Genomic DNA, 19,369 nt, shown 5'->3' with positions numbered 1-19,369 from the left:
TGCGCACTTCGTCAGGGCAGCTGCCGTGGGAACTAGAAGCATCCAACCACATGTGTCCAAGCCCTGGACCACGTGGTGCGGCGGAGGCCCTCCGGATCAGCAGGTGGCAGCACTGAGCTCTCTTTACGCCACGTCTGTGGCTTCACGCGTCACACCGTGGGGAACACTTCCGGTTACCTGACGTAAAACAGGAAGTAAAGAGTTAAGGCATTTTTGAGACACAGTTATTGTTACATAGTTACAATATATATATATATACATATACACTTCACAGTAGCATCTACTGTGTGAGAAGGAAACCTGAATTAAGCCTGTTTCTCCTCTCTGGATGATAACAGCTGATCACCAGTGAGTTAGGTAAGTGATGCACAATAACAACAACAATAACAGGATGATCTCTGTCAGCTGTGTGCTGATCCCAGATCGGTTACTTTACAACACACCAGTAGTATTTGTTATTGTTGTACTCTTCTTATACGTGATGTCTCTGTGTATGTTGCATTTTACTATTCTACATGTTGTAACTTCTTTATACACTTTTTGGGTAGTATAATATGCAGCAAGGCATAATATAATATTATCATTTATTTGTTTGTAGCGTCACTGTCCTGTGAGGAAAAAGTACATTTTTCGGAAGATCTAAGAACTAATCTAGTAAAAATATTGACACATCTGGAGATATTTGGAGGGGGTTAAAAGTCTATTCTGAAAAGTAACTAAAGCTATCGGACAAAGGAAGTGAAGTACAGCACTTCTACTCTTGAGGTAGAAGTTTTAAAGTTGCATAAAATGGAAAAATATTATTAAAAGTATTTTTAATTTGTACTTGATGTACTTAACACACACTCCTCCTCCTCCTCGTCATTCAGCTCCGACTGGAAAATGAAACCTGAGCACCGGGATCTTGTCCTGCGGGCGTGCGGCGCGTCGTCCCTGCGCGTCGGCGCGAAGATCCAGACGCTGTGGAGCGGTTACGGGGAGATCGTCCGGCTGCACCTGGAGGGCTGCGACCGGCCGTCCGTGGTCGTCAAGCACGTCAAGTTCCCGGAGGAGGCCGAGCACCCCGGCGGCTGGAACACGGATCGCTCCCACGCCCGTAAAGTGAGATCCTACCAGGTGGAGACGCACTGGTACCGGAGCTACTCCACCGATGGGAGCTGTCGGACCCCCGTCTGCCTGGCGGCTTGTTCCCAAGGAGACGAGATGCTGATCGTGCTGGAGGACCTGGACGTGGCGGGTTACGATCAGAGAAGGTATACAAGCACGGATTGTGCATCAATTGAGTGGACAGCTTCTGCATTTCTGTACATTTTATTCTTCTGGCGTGGAGAAGTGGAAGACATTTCATGCTGGACAGATAACTGTTGTTGTTTGTCTTTTATTAGGACCAGCGTGAAGGACGGAGAGATAAAGGCTTGTCTCCGCTGGCTGGCCCACTTCCACGCCCTCTTCCTGGGTGCCACACCAGAGGGCCTGTGGCCCGTCGGCACCTACTGGCACCTGGAGACCCGCCCGGACGAGCTGGAGGCCATGAGGGGCGACGCCGAGCTCAAGGCGGCGGCCGGCGACATCGACGGGAAGCTCGACGCCTGTCTCTTCAAGACCGTCGTCCACGGGGACGCCAAGTTAGCCAACTTCTGTTTCTCGCGGAGCGGAGGGGACGTGGCCGCCGTGGACTTCCAGTACGTCGGAGGGGGCTGCGGGATGAAAGACGTTGTGTATTTTTTAGGAAGCTGCATGGAGGAGAGGGAGTGCGAGGAGAGGGTACCGGCACTGCTGGACTACTATTTCGCCGAGTTAAAGCAATCGGTGAAGAATGACGTGGACTTCCTCGCCCTGGAGAAAGAGTGGAGGGAGATGTTTGCGTTTGCGTGGACGGATTTTCATCGCTTCCTGTTGGGATGGATGCCGGGACACTGGAAGATCAACCGGTACAGTAAACGGTTGACCAAGGAGGTCCTCCGCAAGCTGAAACTGTGAAGAAAGAAACTTTCCCCTTGAGACAACCAGAGGACTGAGCGTGTGGCTGAGAGGTGAAACTGAAAATCTGTATATGTAAAAATTACATATACAGCCACAAAACACCTGTGTGCAGAGAAGTATGCAAAATAAAAGTTTTTAAAAAATTGTTAACACTCATTTCTTCCACAAGCTGCAGCGTTTGAAAGGGAGAAAAAAATATATTTTCTGTATTTCCACAAACTTAAAATTATAAGGATTTAACAGAAGAATAAATCATAAATAAAGATTTTAAAAAAGGATTTACCAAACGATTGTTAGTTGTAAAGACATTCCATTGGTGACATCATTTTATAGTAATATATCTATAGAGAGAGATCTTTGAATATTAATAGCCTAATATTAATTACTAGGGGGTTTCCTTACACATTTTGCCTTAATAAATAATTTGTTTGATTATTATTTAACCCACCTGTGTAAAAATGCCGTGAACACACGAACATTTGTAGAGAAATGTCAAACTATTTTGATTTTTTTCAAGGGTGATAGAATATGTATTTTGTTTGAAAATGTCTATACAGTATTGATTATTTTTGTATTTACTGCTCATAACACGCTACAAAGACTATGAGGAATACAATTAGTAACACAATGAACGTTAAGAGGAAAACAGGCGCATCCATATTTACCTTAAAAAGAGTGTTTTTTTAATAGATAACAATAGTGTTTCACTACACAGTTTCAATTCATGCTTCCGCTAGTACATATTGGGTTTCCTTTCAGACTGTTTGCATTTGTAAATAAAAAAGAAAAGCAGATAATTTCCCTCATAATAAACAATGACATCTCTTTTCTTGGTCTCACATAACATATACAATATATATTCTACATTAAGAAAATAATATATATCATAAATGCATTCATAGAATAAATGTAGAATTGTTTCTCTGCCAATATTACAGAATACAAAGAATTCAGAGGGATCATATATATATATATATGTACATTTTATTCTTCTGGCGTGGAGAAGAGGAAGACATTTCATGCTGGACAATTAACTGTTGTTGTTTGTCTTTTATTAGGACCAGCGTGAAGGACGGAGAGATAAAGGCTTGTCTCCGCTGGCTGGCCCACTTGATTCTCTGCCAATATGTTTCTCTGCCAATATTGCAGAATACAAAGAATTCAGAGGGATCATATATACATCATATATATATATATATATATATATATATATATATATATATATATAAAGTGGCTTATGTGTATTGTTAGATCAAATGCAGAATTATAAAAATACAATTAACTCTTTATTGTTGACAAAATATATATTAAATCCAAATCTAATTCCAATGTATCATGTCATTTAATGTGTTATTCCTTCCATACTGTATTAATCAATAGGCATGGATAACAAAAAACAAGGGACATGAATAAAAATAATAATAATAATATATTTTTAAATATATATATATTTTTTTTTAAGTGACGAAGAAAATCACTTAAAGTGATTTAAAAAAAGGTATCTGACTCCTTCCTCGACTGGCCTTTCCGGTTTCGTACCGGATGTGTTGGCCCAGATCAGCTGTTGTGAGGAGGAAGGATGACGTGGCATCCGGTCTCTCTCACACACCCGACATTACAACAACAAGGCAGGCGAGCCGAGCTAGGACGAAGCGACGACGGCGCCTGCGGAGTAAACAGGTACCGGGGGGTCGTTGATCACAAGGCCGATGGAGATAACGTCGCGGCAGTTGGTTACGTTATCGGGCCGTTAACCGCGTTGTCACCGTGGCAACGGTTGTAAAACTCCAATCGATTTTCTTTTCCTTCTTCTTCTTCCTCGCGAGCAACGGCCGAGCTAACGTTAGCCGTTTTTTTTTTTTTCCCTGTTGCCTTGGCTTCAATATATATATATATATATATGTATATATTTGAGCCGTTAGAAGTCACGTGACGATACGTTCACGTCTGTTTTTAACTGCGCGTTTAGGTGTCTACACGCCTCGGGGGGGTTAGCTCGACTAGCCGACCGTTAGCGAGCTAACGCTAACTCTTTGACAGTTTACTGTAAAGATGACGCAACGTAGCAGGTGTCAGAAAGTCTGAAGTGAAACTCGTGACCTCCGCGGCGGTTAGCTTTGCATGCTTGAATGGTTTTTATTCTTTTATTTAGCCCTCTAAAATACAGAAGTACATTGTTTTTAAAATCAGTAGCTTCTCGGAGGAAAAAAAAAAAAAAAAAAAAAGTACGGGGTGTACCCGGGGGTTTGAGCAAGGCAGCGAACCCTCGACCTGCGCGCGCACGCGTGAAGATAGTTCAATACTTTTATTTCAGGCTCAATCAATTGCCAAGCATTAACAAATACATCAAACAATCAATAAGTAATTGAATGTATGTATTTAATGTATATTGTTTTATTTTATTATATATTTTTTAATTATTTTGTTGTGTCTTTTTTCCCCGTTTGTGTCCTTATCTCCACTTGTTCTGTAACACAGTTTATTAATAAACACAATATGAAATGAGTTAAAGCCACGGGTCAAAAGTTAACAGGCGTTATGTAAAATGGGGAAGATGAGCAACACTTTAACGCATTAAATATGGTGTTTACTAGAGACTTATCCATATATTTCTTTAAAGGTAAAGCATAACAAAGGCCTAATGGTTTAAATAGATCTTAGTTGACTAACACAACAACGTGCCATTAGTCAACTAACCGGCTGAGAGGCGGCAGCCCCAATGTTATACTGAGAAGTCTTCATATTAATCTACATAATATAATACACATTTCATTATAACTTAGTACAATACTACTACTACCAAACACTTTAAAAAAAAAAAAAATCAGCTTTCACAAATACGGCTGAAATTTTTTTACAAATATAAAAACTTGATTGTAGTAAAAAATAATAGTTAAAGCTACACAACCAGATATAATGTGTGAAAAAAAACCTCCTTCTCCTCTAAAGAGACTTTTTCTTTTTTCTTTTTTTCTTTCACCAGATATCCAAGAACTATCACCACAGAATAATTCCCATCAATAAAGTCGGAAAAACTTCCCAAATCGGATGAGGCCGATGCTGTAGAGGGGGAACCCCACCAACGCCACCACCCACAGCTAACTGAGCCCCAGAATGGAGAGGGTTTGAGGCGGCTTCCCCCTCAGCTGAGTCCTGGGTTGTGACGCAGTACGCTCAGGTTCTTCAGAGCCCGCCCTGCTAGTAATATGAGCCATGGACTCCTGGGCAGTTGATAGTCCTGTAACCCTGATCATCAAGGCCCCCAACCAGAAGTATGAAGACCACACCATCAGCTGCTTCCTCAACTGGACCGTGGAGCGGCTGAAGAGCCACATCTCCAACGTGTACCCCAGCAAGCCGGTAAGTCGCTCTCGTGTTTGATGTTTTTTTTTCTTTCTTTCTTGTTCACGAATTTTCCTCCAGATGACCAGAAGTCTTAACTTTTAGAGTTTTCTGTAATTTGATTAACCGCTCGGTTTACAAAACATACGCAACACAATTCCCGAGAGCCAAAGTGCTTTAAAAATGTATTTCCTTCGTCCTAAAGTCCCCAAAGATATTAAGATAAATCACGAATATTTGTTCCTATTTCTTTGAAAATGTTAGCGTGAAATAAACGTTTCCTACGAATGACGAATTAATTCATCGCTCTGGTTTTGGCTCTAATTAGTTACATTCATAGTTTAATTGCTAAACAGAGATTTTGTATAAATGAGTATTTACATATTCATTAATTATAATATGGAAATTACACACATGAACAGCCGGTCAGGCACCATCTTAGGCGTTCGTGACACGACATCATAACAAAGGGAGACAGCGCGCACACATTTGGTCTCTAGCTTAAAACGCTCCCTGTTTGTTTGTTTTGTTTGTTTGTTTTGTTTGTTTGTTTGTTTTTATTCTTCACGGAGCACAAAAACCTGAATTCATGTCAGTGACACACATTTTATTATATATATATTTTTTTTTACAGTGTGGAGGAGAAGGGGAAACAAATATCATTTTTCAAACTACTCCCTTCAATTGTTTGCCGAGAGGGTTCCACGCGATCATATTTCTAAAAGCGACGCTCCTGAGAAACGACTGTTGAGGTCAACAGGTGCATTGTGTAGCTTTGGGGGAAAAATGAGCCTCCTGCTGGCACATTTAGTGAAAAATATGAATTATTTAACAAACGGACTGCTGGGTTTTCATGTTTTCAAACCTTTTTGACCGCTTTGAACCCCAAAAAAACACCTTTTTACAAATGTTTCTGTTTCATTTTGTCGTGACTTAAAAAAAAAAAAAAACAGACCACAAATATGAAGAGCAAAGCGTAGCTGCGTAGCCATAGCAACAAGCAATATGTGTTAATCAGATCGTGCAGCAAAAAGAAGATGATTACACATTTTATGTAATGCAAGTGTACTTAATACAAGTCCCAGAGCCTCTGGAAGCTCAGAGAATATGTACTGTGTGTACTTTTACTAAGCTTCCAAATCTAATCTGTAGCCCGGCAATGTAATCTAATCACTCACCTGGTGTTCCAACACTCGACAACAACAACAACAACACGGTCTTCCCCCTCTCGCTGTTGAGAGTTCACGTTTGACCTTCCAAACAGCAGGTGAGAAACAATTCTCACAGGGGTCCATTTTGACGCGGTTCTGATGGTTGTGATCCTATCGCATGACCTCCATCAGACCTGAGACCTCCGTCAGCCATGACCTCTGATGGAGGTCATGGCTGACGCCGTCTGTTCTATTAAGTGAAAGAAAGAAAAAAACACATTTTCACCATACGATGCCGTTTGTGTCGCAGCTGTCCAAAGACCAGCGGCTGGTCTACTCGGGGAAACTCCTCCAAGACCACCTGCAGCTCGGAGACGTGCTCAGAAAGGTGAGGCTTTGTGTGTGTGTGTGTGTGTGTGTGGCCAATGTTCTGCATGGATCATATCTCAAAAAAGCCTTTTTTAAATGCCTGTATATTCACTTTTTTTTTTATTCAACTGCTGCAACTCAGGGTTAATTTTCCTCATTTAATCGTTTTGTTTATAAAATGTCATAAAATAGTGAAAAATGTCTGTTTTATAAATTTCTGCAGTCAAAGTTGACGTCTTCAGATGTATTAATTTGTCATCTCAACAGTCTATAAAAAAATAAAACAAATATTACACTTGACATCATGTTTGACAGCGAAAAGCATCAAACCTACTCATTTGAGAAGCTTACACACACACACACACACACACACACACACACACACACACACACACACGGCTGCCTGGGAAACAATGGCTGATCTGATGCGTTTTAGCAGCAACGGGTGAGCGTTGTCTGAATTCTGGTCATTTCCTCACTAAACCCCCCTCTCTATCTCTGTCTCTCTCTCTCTCTCTCTCTCTCTCTCTCTCTCTCTCTCTCTCTCTCTCTCTGTTGCTGCCCTCACCTCCTCCTCTTCCTCCCTCATCCTTGACTTGTGGACCCGCAGCAGGATGAATACCACATGATGCATCTGGTGTGTACCTCTCACAGCCCCCCGGCGTCGCCCATGCCTCGGAGCCCCGCCGCGGCCAGCTCTCCTGCTGCCGACTCCAGCGTGAGTAGACCGACTCAGTGTGTGTGTGTGTGTGTGTGTGTGTGTGCTTTGTCAAGTTAAACCGTGTTGACTTCCACTTTGATTTAGAGCTTTAGGTTTCGTGCTAGTGACTACATTCTAGAGTCGAGATGCTGTTGAGCTGGATAAAAAGTTGATGTAGTCGCGGTGACGTCGCCCACTGGTGTGTAGACCTCCTCTTTAGAGGCCTGGAGTTTGGCATTTTGGCCGTCGCCATCTTGTTTTGTTTTTGCAACCAGATGTGACGCGCGAACGCTGATTAAAGGCATTTTTTTTTAATCGACCAAAAATGTTACAGTCAACTTTTAATGAAGTGAAAACGCACGGTGAAAGAGTTAAAGGCGTGAGACAGAAACACCGACACTTCCCAGACAACGCCGCCGTAGCAATCTCAAGGTAGCCCCGCCCCTAAAGCATAACCTGCTTCGTGGTCTAATGATTAAACTCATGACGGCTTGTCTGCCTGACAAGAAGTTTGAAATAATAAAAATCATTCAAAACCAAGAGGCCTGTGTGTGCCGTTGGCTAAACACTGCCATCAAAGTTCTGACACTCAATTGTCAGAGCCCTGCCCCCAGAATGCACCTGTGAGAACACCTGTAACCAATAACATCACTTAGAAATCAGAGCTTGAACGCTATGAATACAACAATAGGGGGAAAAAGAGGGCACGTGGTATTGGATACTCTATTGGCGGATGGCTCAGTCCCAAAAACGCACCTTTTTATAAAATATCCTCACTTTTCTTTGTATTGATCTTGTATTTCTTTTAAATGCTCATCTCAGCTTCTAAATGGTGTTCATATCTCCTCCCTCAGAGTTCAGACGTGGCCAGCCAGCCAGCCTCCTCCTCCTCTTCCTCCTCCACCTCCTCCTCCTCCTCTTCTGTCCCAGGAAGTTATGACGGGCTGAGGTATCGCGGCGGCGTCCCCCAGTACAACCCCCAGAGTCCTGCTGCTGTCCCTCAGTGGTAAGCAAGTCTTTCACATACGATATATATATATATATACACAGTAAACGATTTGTATTACACTGAAAGCAGGACCAGAAGATTGTAAAATATATATATTTCCAAGAGTGAAAAGAGTCAGACAGGATGTGTTGTTATTGTTGTTGTGTGTGTGTGTGTGTGTTTGTGCACGGTGTAAATACATGTAATAACAAACACAGGCCAGATGGAGCCCAGGTCCCTCTGCAAGGCGACCTCCCGGCCAACATGCCCCCCCACTCCATGTACATGCCCATGCAGATGCTGTGGTGGCAGCAGATGTACGCGCGCCACTACTACATGCAATAGTAAGTCTGGTGTCTTGTTCTGTCGCGATTATTAAAGCTCGGGATGACGGGGAGGGTTTAAAGAGACCGTGTTTGTCTTCCTCCTCCTCAGTCAAGCGGCGGTGGCGGCCTCTCAGCCTCCCAGCACCCCGCCGCCCCCCTCCCCCTCCCCATCGCCCCTTCAGCCCGCCCAGCCCAACGAGGCCGTGCAGCCCCCACCGCTGGGGCCCAACCCGGCCCCCAACCCTCTGCCCGAGAACCAGCCGGCCAACCCCAACATCCAGATGAACGCGCAGGGCGGGGCGGTGCTGAACGACGACGAGCTGAACCGCGATTGGCTGGACTGGTTGTACACGGTGTCCCGCGCGGGCGTCCTGCTCAGCATCGTGTACTTCTACTCCTCCTTCAGCCGCTTCGTCATGGTGATCGGTGCCATGCTGCTGGTCTACCTGTGAGCCACTCGAATATATTCACACGCACATTTTTACATTTTCTCACATAAGTAAGTGGGGAAAAGAGCGCGTTTTGTTTTTTTCTCCCCCAGGCATCAGGCGGGTTGGTTTCCCTTCCGGCCGGAGCAGCAGAACCTCGGAGAAGGAGAACAGGTCAGGCCTCCACAGGAGGCGGAGAGACACCAGAACATACAGGAAATGGTGAGCCGTCCTAAACTCTGCAAGATGACGCACCAGGACCGGGTCCTGCTGGTGTTGTAATCGGATTGCATTCATGTGGCGTCGCGTCACCCAATATCTTTCCGTATCGTCCCGTCTGTGTCTCAGGAGCGCCTGATGGATGAGGGGTTGGAGGACGAGGACGACAGGGGTGAGGAAGGAGCTGTAGCCCCTGAGCCCCAGGACCAGGATCAGGATCAGGACCAGGACCAGGACCAGCCCCCCGCTGCTGCTGCCGCCGCCGTCGTCCCCGAGCCCCACTTCCTCACCACCGCGTGGTCCTTCATCAGCACCTTCATCACCTCGCTCGTCCCAGAAGGACGCCGCCAACCGGCCAACTAGCCAGAACCCCCCCACCCCCACCGCCCCCCTTTTGCCCGACCTCTCGAACACCCCTCTTCCTCCTGCCAGCAGGTACCGCTCAACAGAAGTATCACAATACCCACCTTTACTGCCCTAAATACCCCCCCACACCATCTTCAGTCACCCCGATACGTTCAAACCCCCTTTTTTAAGCCCCCGGTTCCACCCCAGCCGGGCGGCTTCAGGCCTCGTGCATAGTAACCGGGCTCCTCCTGAAGTGTAAGAGCAGGTGCAGTGTTCTGCTGGAGGTTGAGAATAAAGGAAATGTAAAGAAAGTGAATCTCACGTTGTGTTAATGGATGAAGAGCTTCAGCAATGATAGTTTTTCCTTTTCTTTTCTTCACGTTGGTCGTTAATTCATTGAGACGTGGTGGTGGTGGTGGTGTTGGTGGTGGTGGTGAGAACCTGGAGGGAGCCGTCTTCCATTTTAAAACCGTGATGCGGTCATGCTTTCTGAAACTTTTAAATGAGGGGTGTGACCCCAAAAAAAACAAAACGGGAAGAACGGGAAGCTGTTTCCTTTTTTTTTTAAACCGTGAAAAAACAACAACAACAAAAAACACGACCCTGAAGACATTTTCATGTGTGCACCCGATGTGCATAAAGACATTGCAGCTACTGGAGCACATTGTTTTCCCACTTTGTATTTGAACATTTACACATGTAAGTATATGCATCTTTAATTCCTAAATATATGCATTTTTTTTTTTTTTTTTCTAAATAAAAGTCTTGCTGCGGTTTCGACTCGTCTTCTGTTTCACTTCCTGTTGTTTTACTTGTAGTTCCTCTGATGTCCTGCAGGTGGCGATATTCACACACGGATGATTGAACTTTAGATCATAAACTGCTGCTTTTACATAAACACCAAATTATGTGCAATATTTTGTTTGTTATGCTTCATAATCTTTCATATTCTAAATGTTACGATGCACACAATTATAATAACGATGAGATACAAACATCTTTATGTAATTTACAAACAGTTACAGAATGACATGAAGCGACACACAAACAAAAATAAGCGCAAAAGGGGAAAATTCTAAAAGTAAGAAAAAGCAAACTGGACAAAAATACGAGATAACAAGAAAAAAACCGAATTAAATTTAAATAAAAGTATGATACAGGCGGATATGAGAGATTTCTGTACATATTCATGGTCCACCGAGGATGAATCTTACTGACACGTGTCAAACACTTTGGTTTTTTACCAAATACCTGCCACGCTAATGATATTCCCATCAATCAATACTAATTGTTAAGTAATGTCATATTAGCGTGTTTAACATCCAAACTACGCCATAATCCCGACGTCCCCACTAAACCATTAAAGTCTGAACCTTCAGTAAATACTCCAGATTTAAAGGCGATTGTCAAATAATCTATTTACTTGTTTTATTTCTTCAAAATGACCACATTTAAATAAATAAACGAGAAGAATAAGTCGTTTCAGTCCAAGTGTGAACCTGAAAAACAGTACCCTCGCTTTAACACTCGGCACATCCGTACACTGTTTTGAAAACTGGTGTTTTTGTCATAAATACTTTCACACAGAACTCGGACATTACAAATATTTTTTTTTTAAAGCGGCGGCGTTCTTTATTATCGAGTCATTTAGCACGTTAGCGTTGTCATTGTGAGCGTGTTAGCATGCTAATTTTAGGATTTTTGCTAATTGTTTTTTATTGTCTGTCACTGTTTTATGTTGTACGTCTGAAACTTTGTTTAATGTGCTTTTGCTGTCTTGGCCAGGACACTCTTGGAAAGGAGATTTTTATAAAAAATAAATAAAAATTCATGTTTTTCTGAGAACTGAAATACCGCGTCACGACAGTGCCTTGCTCAAAGGGCGGCAAAGGGGTGGATGGGGAAGTGTCATGTCGCATGTCTTCTGTATCTCTGGGCTGTCGTGACATTCAGCAGAACACATGTCGCCCTCGACTCTGAAGTACAGACGCATTGAGGCTTAAAAAGAGAGTTTAAATGTCGATGTGGAAAGTTGGACCTGCAGCGGCTCTGACACGACGCGCCTCACTGATGGAGAGGTGAGCGGCTCAGACGGCGATGCACTTCAGAGAGTCCTCCGAAAAAACCCTAATCAAATGAGCATGGATTTTTGTGTAGTTGGTCGTAGAAGGCCCAATTAATTATGCATGACAGCGGCTTGACGGCCGTTTGATTTCGTTACGCGCGGCCCCTCCGAAGCCGCCGATCCAATCAGGTTAGGACCCCCCCCACACACACACACACACACACACACACTCCCTCAATCCCTCTCTCCGTGGGGTTAGACTCCCCTTATCAGAGGGAGAGATTTCTTTAAGAGGGTGTTTGGGGCCTTGTAGGACATTTCATCATCATAATAAAGTCCTCGTTATGCAGACGACTCCCTCCTGTTTCCCCGCTATCGGGCATCGTCGTCTTTCGGCATTGGACCCGCGCCCACGGAGATACGCTGACTTTATTAAGGAGACGCGGGGAGTGTGAGGACACCTGCGAGGACGGGACGGCGATGCAGGCTTTCAGTAAAAGTGCTGAGCGGGCAGCACCTTTAATGTCCAGACGAGATGTTGTTGGTTGAGCACACAACATATTCCCCTATAATATGATCTGTGATTCTCCAGATGACGTAAATTTAAAAAACACCAGATATTTGCTGATCATGTTATGTATTTCTTTAAATATCTTTGGGATTTGGACTGATGGTCAGATTAAACAACATGTTTTAATATGTCACCACACAGGGCCTTTTTTCTTATTATTTCCTGACATCTTATAGACGAAAGACGCTGACGACATTTGAGCAAGTCTTGTTACGCAGACATGAATAGAGCTACAGAGCGCACCTTTCTAGTGTTTCCACAGGCATCCAATGGAGGCGTGTCTTAAAGCTGCATTCTCTCTACCGATCACCAGGGAGCGACTCCTCTGGTTGTATAGAAGTCTATGCTTCATGTCTTAAAGCTGCATTCTCTCTACCGACCACCAGGGAGCGACTCCTCTGGTTGTATAGAAGTCTATGCTTCATGTCTTAAAGCTGCATTCTCTCTACCGACCACCAGGGAGCGACTCCTCTGGTTGTATAGAAGTCTATGCTTCATGTGTTAAAGCTGCATTATCTCTCCTGACCACCAGGGGCGACTCCTCTGGTTGTATAGAAGTCTATGCTTCATGTGTTAAAGCTGCATTCTCTCTCCTGACCACCAGGGGGCGACTCCTCTGGTTGTATAGAAGTCTATATAAATGACTCTACTTCTCTTGATGTATTCCCTCAGTAAACATTGTAAACATTAGTTTATGGTCTCAATCTCTAGTTTCATGTCTTCTTCGATACAGCGTGATGTTCATTTAGTAAATTATGGTCATTTAGTGTCAAACAGACCATAAAGCAGGGTTGGCTATAGGGCGGGTCTTACTGTGATTGACAGGTCGACGCCAAAAATAGTTTTGTTCATTTCCTTTTGTATTTCAAACCTGCAAAAGTTTTTTTTTTTTTTTTTTCAGCCCCGAGTCGTCTTCCTCATTTTATAATCCGGGGATGCATTTTGGCAGCTTGACAGTCAGAGGACACTTTAGGGGCTTTGTATCCCAGGTGGAATTCAGGCCCCTGGGTCATTATTCCAGAGGTAAACAAATCATCATAATGTAGCACAGACTCGCGTGTCAGAGGTAATTTTATATAACATGTAAAGTGGATTTTCTGGTCCGTGTCTGACAGTGAAAGGAACACTTTTACAGCGTCTCGTAGCCGACGTAATCCTCCGACTCACGACTGTCGGAAACACGTACGAGACATGTTTGGGATTGACTTGGTGATTCAATTGATCCGCTAACGGAAAAAAAACTGCAGCCACAACAAACCAAGCTTGTTGCGTTAGCCGGAGAGCTCCAATTGTTTGACGTTGTTTTATTTTAATGATCCATACATTAATCAATCGAGTGGTGGAAAAGTAAAAGTACCACATACTTGTCGTGACTATTTTTCTCCACTACTGCTACGATTAGTAATGAAGGGTGCTTCCAATTAATGCCCAGTTTAACCAACACGTTCAGGTTCGTGACCTCCGGTCTTTACGGCTTGTTTCCTGTTCCAGTTGTAAAATAAAACCTTAAAGAGGACAAAAATAAAAGTGTGAGGGTCAAAAACAGGTTCAAAGCAGCCTGGGGCTGATTGCATTGACCTCGTTAAGTCCACCTGCATCAATTATCTTAAAAACAAGGATGTTCCGCTTTGACTTGAATGAATAAATACATAAAAATGCTTCGTATGAACGGACTGAACTACACACGTGTTGGTCCGACAACAAGTTGTTTTTCTGCTCTTTGTGTTGCTATAAGATGCAGTGGAGTATAATATCTAAAAGAAGCATAACATGGGAATACTCTAAAGTACCTTGATGTAGTGCACTTTGTTTCGTCGTCCTCTTTCGTCCTCGTCGTCCTCGTCCTCTTTCGTCCTCCGTCGTCCTCGTCCTCCGTCGTCCTCCGTCGTCCTCGTCCTCCGTCGTCCTCCGTCGTCCTCCGTCGTCCTCGTCGTCCTCGTCGTCCTCGTCCTCTTTCGTCCTCCGTCGTCTTCTTCGTCCTCCGTCGTCTTCGTCCTCGTCCTCCGTCGTCCTCCGTCGTCCTCGTCCTCCGTCGTCCTCGTCCTCTTTCGTCCTCCGTCGTCCTCGTCCTCTTTCGTCCTCGTCGTCCTCGTCGTCCTCGTCGTCCTCGTCGTCCTCGTCCTCTTTCGTCCTCCGTCGTCCTCGTCGTCCTCGTCCTCGTCGTCCTCGTCGTCCTCGTCCTCCGTCGTCCTCGTCCTCGTTGTCCTCGTCCTCCGTCGTCTTCGTCCTCCGTCTCCGTCGTCCTCGTCCTCCGTTGTCCTCGTCCTCCGTCTCCGTCGTCCTCGTCCTCCGTTGTCCTCGTCCTCCGTCGTCTTCGTCCTCCGTCGTCTTCGTCCTCCGTCTCCGTCGTCCTCGTCCTCCGTCGTCTTCGTCCTCCGTCTCCGTCGTCCTCGTCCTCCGTTGTCCTCGTCCTCCGTCGTCTTCGTCCTCCGTCGTCTTCGTCCTCGTCGTCCGTCGTCCTCATCCTCGTCCTCCGTCGTCTTCGTCCTCGTCCTCCGTCGTCGTCGTCCTCGTCCTCGTCCTCCGTCGTCCTCCGTCGTCCTCCGTCGTCCTCATTGTCCACGTCCTCCGTCGTCTTCGTCCTCCGTCGTCCTCGTCGTCGTCCTCGTCCTCCGTCGTCCTCCGTCGTCCTCATTGTCCACGTCCTCCGTCGTCCTCGTCCTCCGTCGTCTTCGTCCTCCGTCGTCTTCGTCCTCCGTCGTCTTCGTCCTCCGTCGTCTTCGTCTCCGTCGTCTTCGTCCTCCGTCTCCGTCGTCCTCGTCCTCCGTCGTCGTCGTCTTCGTCCTCGTCCTCCGTCGTCTTTGTCCTCGTCCTCCGTCGTCTTCGTCCGCGTCCTCCGTCGTCCTCCTCCTCCGTCGTCTTCGTCCTCGTCCTCCGTCGTCCTCGTCCTCCGTCGTCCTCGTCATCCTCGTCCTCCGTTGTCCTCGTCCTCCGTCGTCTTCGTCCTCCGTCGTCTTCGTCCTCGTCCTCCTCGTCCTCCGTCGTCCTCGTCCTCCTCGTCCTCCGTCCTCCTCGTCCTCCGTCGTCCTCGTCATCCTCGTCCTCCGTCGTCTTCGTCCTCCGTCGTCTTCGTCCTCGTCCTCCTCGTCCTCCGTCGTCCTCCGTCCTCCTCGTCCTCCGTCGTCCTCGTCATCCTCGTCCTCCGTCGTCCTCGTCATCCTCGTCCTCCGTCGTCTTCGTCCTCCGTCGTCTTCGTCCTCGTCCTCCTCGTCCTCTGTCGTCCTCCGTCCTCCTCGTCCTCCGTCCTCCTCCGTCCTCCGTCGTCTTCGTCCTCCGTCGTCGTCGTCCTCGTCCTCGTCCTCCGTCGTCCTCGTCCTCCGTCGTCCTCGTCCTCCGTCGTCCTCGTCCTCCGTCGTCTTCGTCCTCGTCCTCGTCGTCCTCGTCCTCCGTCGTCCTCGTCCTCCGTCGTCCTCGTCCTCCGTCGTCCTCGTCCTCCGTTGTCCTGCAGCACTTTCTTCAAAAAGCGCCTTATCGCTAAATGCGACTTGGCACGTCTCGTCGGGACAGACTGCGGCTGATGAGACTCCCGAACCTGCAGATAAAACATCCATTAAGTGGCTCTTCCTGGGCCCCCCCTACCCCCCCCCCCCCCCCCTGTTCTCTACTGCGGCCCCTCATTAGCATATTGTTGGCCATTTTGCTGCATGCCGCGCATCCGGCCAGTCACCACGCCATAAAGACGCACCTCTCTCGCGCTAAACGACGTCTCCGACATTGTAATGCTAGCCGGCTGTCCTCCGCCAGACGAGTCAAACGACCGCTAAAAGCCCGGGGGAGGGGAGGGAGGGGGGAAGGGCCAAAATGCAAAATTGATGGAAATGACATTAGATTCAGCTCATGCTCCTCACTGTGTAAATTATGCCCCAAAATGGACTCTCTGGCCCGACTGTTGGCTCCAATTTGTTAGGCCATACCTCAACGGGGGCTCGTCTCGCCCTTCCCCTCTCCCCTTTAATCCAATCAGAGCCACACTGGACGTTATTTATTTGTTTATTTATTTATTTTTCCAAGGATGTAACCGATTCTTATCGGGGCAGAAGTGGGGCCTTCTTCCTGGTGAAACGGTGACTAACGTCCCGGCCATCGATCCGTCAGTTCGTCTGCGGTGGCGGGTGATGGTTCTGGTGATAGACGACAGTGTGTGTGTGTGTGTGTGTGTGTGTGTGTGTGTGTATGAGTGTGTACACTTTGCATGGAGTCAATAGTGCAGATACAGGTATTTTTTTTTTCCAGTCCTTGGATTGTGATTGAACATTGCACGCGTGAACATTAAAACATGGAATATTATTTTGAGCAGTTTTCTCCTCTTTATTTTATTTTTTTGACCCCTAATGAACATTTTTGGATCCGTTGAAACATCGACATCAAAGTGCAGCTGCCTGTGACGTTCCTGCTCATGAGAGCGTCGGCAAAATGCCTAAAATGTAAATATATACGACATCTTCCTGCTTCGCACGATATTTAGGCTCCAGATCTATTAGCTTTTACAGAACATTAGGATTTATGATCTCAGCGCTGGGCTTTAATAATTCAGTCTCATTAGCATCGTCATTCACTTTGTCATTTTTTGGCAGAATTGCAGAATCTTTGCTTATAACTGAGGATGTGTCCTGCCAAAAAAGGAAAAAGCTTGTGTTATTCTATATATTTACCAGCAGCTGTGTGTGCGTGTGTGTGTGTGTGTGTATGCATGTGTGTGTCTGTGTGTCTGTGTGTCTGTGGGTCTGTGTGGCTGTTTGTGAGTCTGTGTGTGTGTGCAGGAGCTGTCCCAGTAATAGAGGTTTGGAGTTTATATTTTTGTCTGTTCTCAACCCAGAGAATCTATTCTTAAAACAGGTTTCACAATTTTCTAAAACAACATAAAGATGTAAAGGAAACAAGGGGCCTATTATTGTACCTTGTGGCACACCATTTTCTTTAAAAAATCTTATAACCTCTTAATTCAACCCTGCAGCCTTTAAGCACTTGAATCAGATCACTTGTCCTGACGCCAAAGGACGCTTCATCATCACCTAGTGAGGCCAATTTATTTATAAGTTCAGAACAACAGCCCTGTTTTGAGCTTTGAGGCAATGCGTGTTCCAGCTGATGCTAGAGGCTTTTTAAATTTTATATTTAGCTTTATATATTTTACTCATAAAAGGAGCACTTCATCCTTCATGTTTTAAGAAAACATTGAATAAAAAAACCCACCAAATGTACAGAAGCAAGTTCTCTAGACAGGAAATTTGAAAAGTTACTAAAGCTGCTGGACGAATAGTGGAGTAGAAGTATAACGACGCATGCAATGGAAATACTAGTGCAAGTACCTTGAATGTGTACTTGTACTTGAGTTCCATTCCACCACAAACCCCAAACCCCAATTGCATGTAAAAGATGTCCTCCATGGGAATGGGGGAGTGAGTGTGATGTTCTGCTGCAGTAGAGGACTCTTTCTTTTTTGTTTTTTGTTTAGAGGTTATTCTTCTTACCTTATTAGTGATGTTTTGTTTCAAAGGACAAACACGGAAACTTTCCCACAGTTTATATTTCTCCTGCAGATAAAAAACAAAAGGTTAGAAAATCTCAATCGTATAATAAATCAATCATTTATTGGTTTAGGAATATTGGTATGAAGCGCAATGTTCTGTTTTGAGAGTCTCTGGTTCCAAATCTGACCGATGAGCCTTGTGACCTTCAATGGCAGTGACACATTGTGTGGCTTTTCATTTCAATATTTAAAGAAGAAAATAATTACTGTAAATATTTACTAAAAGACATAACTTTTTGGTAAGGGGTAGATTTTGGCTGATTTATATATATTTATTTATCTATATATATATATTTTTGTTTATTTATATTTATATTACAGTCATGTTGCATGATGGGTGGATTATGGATGATTTATATATTTATTTTAAAATATATAAATTTATATATATATTCATATTACAATCATGTTGCATGACGGGTAGATTATGGCTAATTTATATATATTTTTTAAATATATATATATATTTATTTTTTTATATATATATATATATTCATATTACAATCATGATGCATGACGGGTAGATTATGGCTAACTTATATATATTTTTAAAATATATATATATATATATATATATATATATATATATATATCTGACCAATCAGAGTAGACACTCAGCCATGAGGTCAAACACAGTTTTTAAGAATAATCTGTTAATTCTCTGTTAAGTCTGTAAGTATTCAGACTCCGACTGCATCTTATGGCTCACTTTCACATACACATACATACATATTCTAGCTCATGTGATCGGTTCGAAACCCAGAGCTTTAACTTGTGTAGGAACTATGGACATACTTTGGGTACCGGCCAATGCAACCACTGACCACTAGGTGGTGCTGTAGGATGCGTTTTATGATTAAAACTTAGAATAGAATCATTCTGCTTGTGTTTGAGTTTACTTTCTCAGTGACACTGAGTTCATTTGCATTTGATTTACTGTTCCTACTGTTTAACAACATAAACAACAATATGTCATCCCATAAACTCCAAAACGAGGAGATACAGAAGTCTTTTATGGCAAAAGAAAATACAGATATAATACTCAGCTAGAAATATAAATAGTCTGAAAGTGGAACAGAAATCTTAATAAATACCTGTGTCAGTTATGAATTAAATTTATTTCTGACAACCTGTGATTCATGGAGAGAAGAAAAAAGTGGAAAAAAAGTAACTCCAAGAGTTTTGGGTGGTGATATATATTTCTCAAGGTTTACAAATAACAATTTTTTTTTTTTTTTTAAATGTGGCATAGTACATTACACATTATTTCCAGAGAGCAAAATAAATATATTGCACTTAAAAATCATCAAAACAACAATCTCGTTCGGTGTCGTATTCGCATACAAAAG

General features: G+C 44.4%; 2 protein-coding genes across 3 annotated transcripts; both read left to right on the top strand.

Moving 5' to 3' along the window:
• The first annotated feature begins 166 nt into the window (after nt 1-166).
• pkdc (protein kinase-like domain containing) lies at nt 167-2,119 on the top strand. Its single transcript, XM_034553581.1, has 3 exons — nt 167-357; nt 870-1,253; nt 1,386-2,119. The coding sequence occupies exons 2-3, from the start codon at nt 883-885 to the stop codon at nt 1,978-1,980; spliced, it is 966 nt and encodes a 321-aa protein (XP_034409472.1). The 5' UTR covers nt 167-357; nt 870-882; the 3' UTR covers nt 1,981-2,119.
• A 1,413-nt stretch (nt 2,120-3,532) lies between these two features.
• herpud2 (HERPUD family member 2) lies at nt 3,533-10,634 on the top strand. Of its 2 annotated transcripts, none has more exons than XM_034553681.1 (9): nt 3,533-3,663; nt 4,967-5,343; nt 6,787-6,864; nt 7,459-7,563; nt 8,400-8,551; nt 8,752-8,877; nt 8,969-9,307; nt 9,401-9,509; nt 9,636-10,634. In XM_034553681.1, the coding sequence occupies exons 2-9, from the start codon at nt 5,197-5,199 to the stop codon at nt 9,867-9,869; spliced, it is 1,290 nt and encodes a 429-aa protein (XP_034409572.1). In that variant the 5' UTR covers nt 3,533-3,663; nt 4,967-5,196; the 3' UTR covers nt 9,870-10,634. The 2 variants fall into 2 exon arrangements, with proteins under 2 accessions (XP_034409572.1, XP_034409571.1); XM_034553680.1 differs by having other exon boundaries at nt 7,456-7,563.
• The last annotated feature ends 8,735 nt before the right edge of the window (nt 10,635-19,369 follow it).

This window comes from Cyclopterus lumpus, chromosome 16 (genome assembly GCF_009769545.1).
Source record: "Cyclopterus lumpus isolate fCycLum1 chromosome 16, fCycLum1.pri, whole genome shotgun sequence".
NCBI lineage: Eukaryota > Metazoa > Chordata > Actinopteri > Perciformes > Cyclopteridae > Cyclopterus > Cyclopterus lumpus.
Note: the sequence above shows the minus strand (reverse complement) of the source record. Positions and strands in the feature narration are given on the sequence as shown.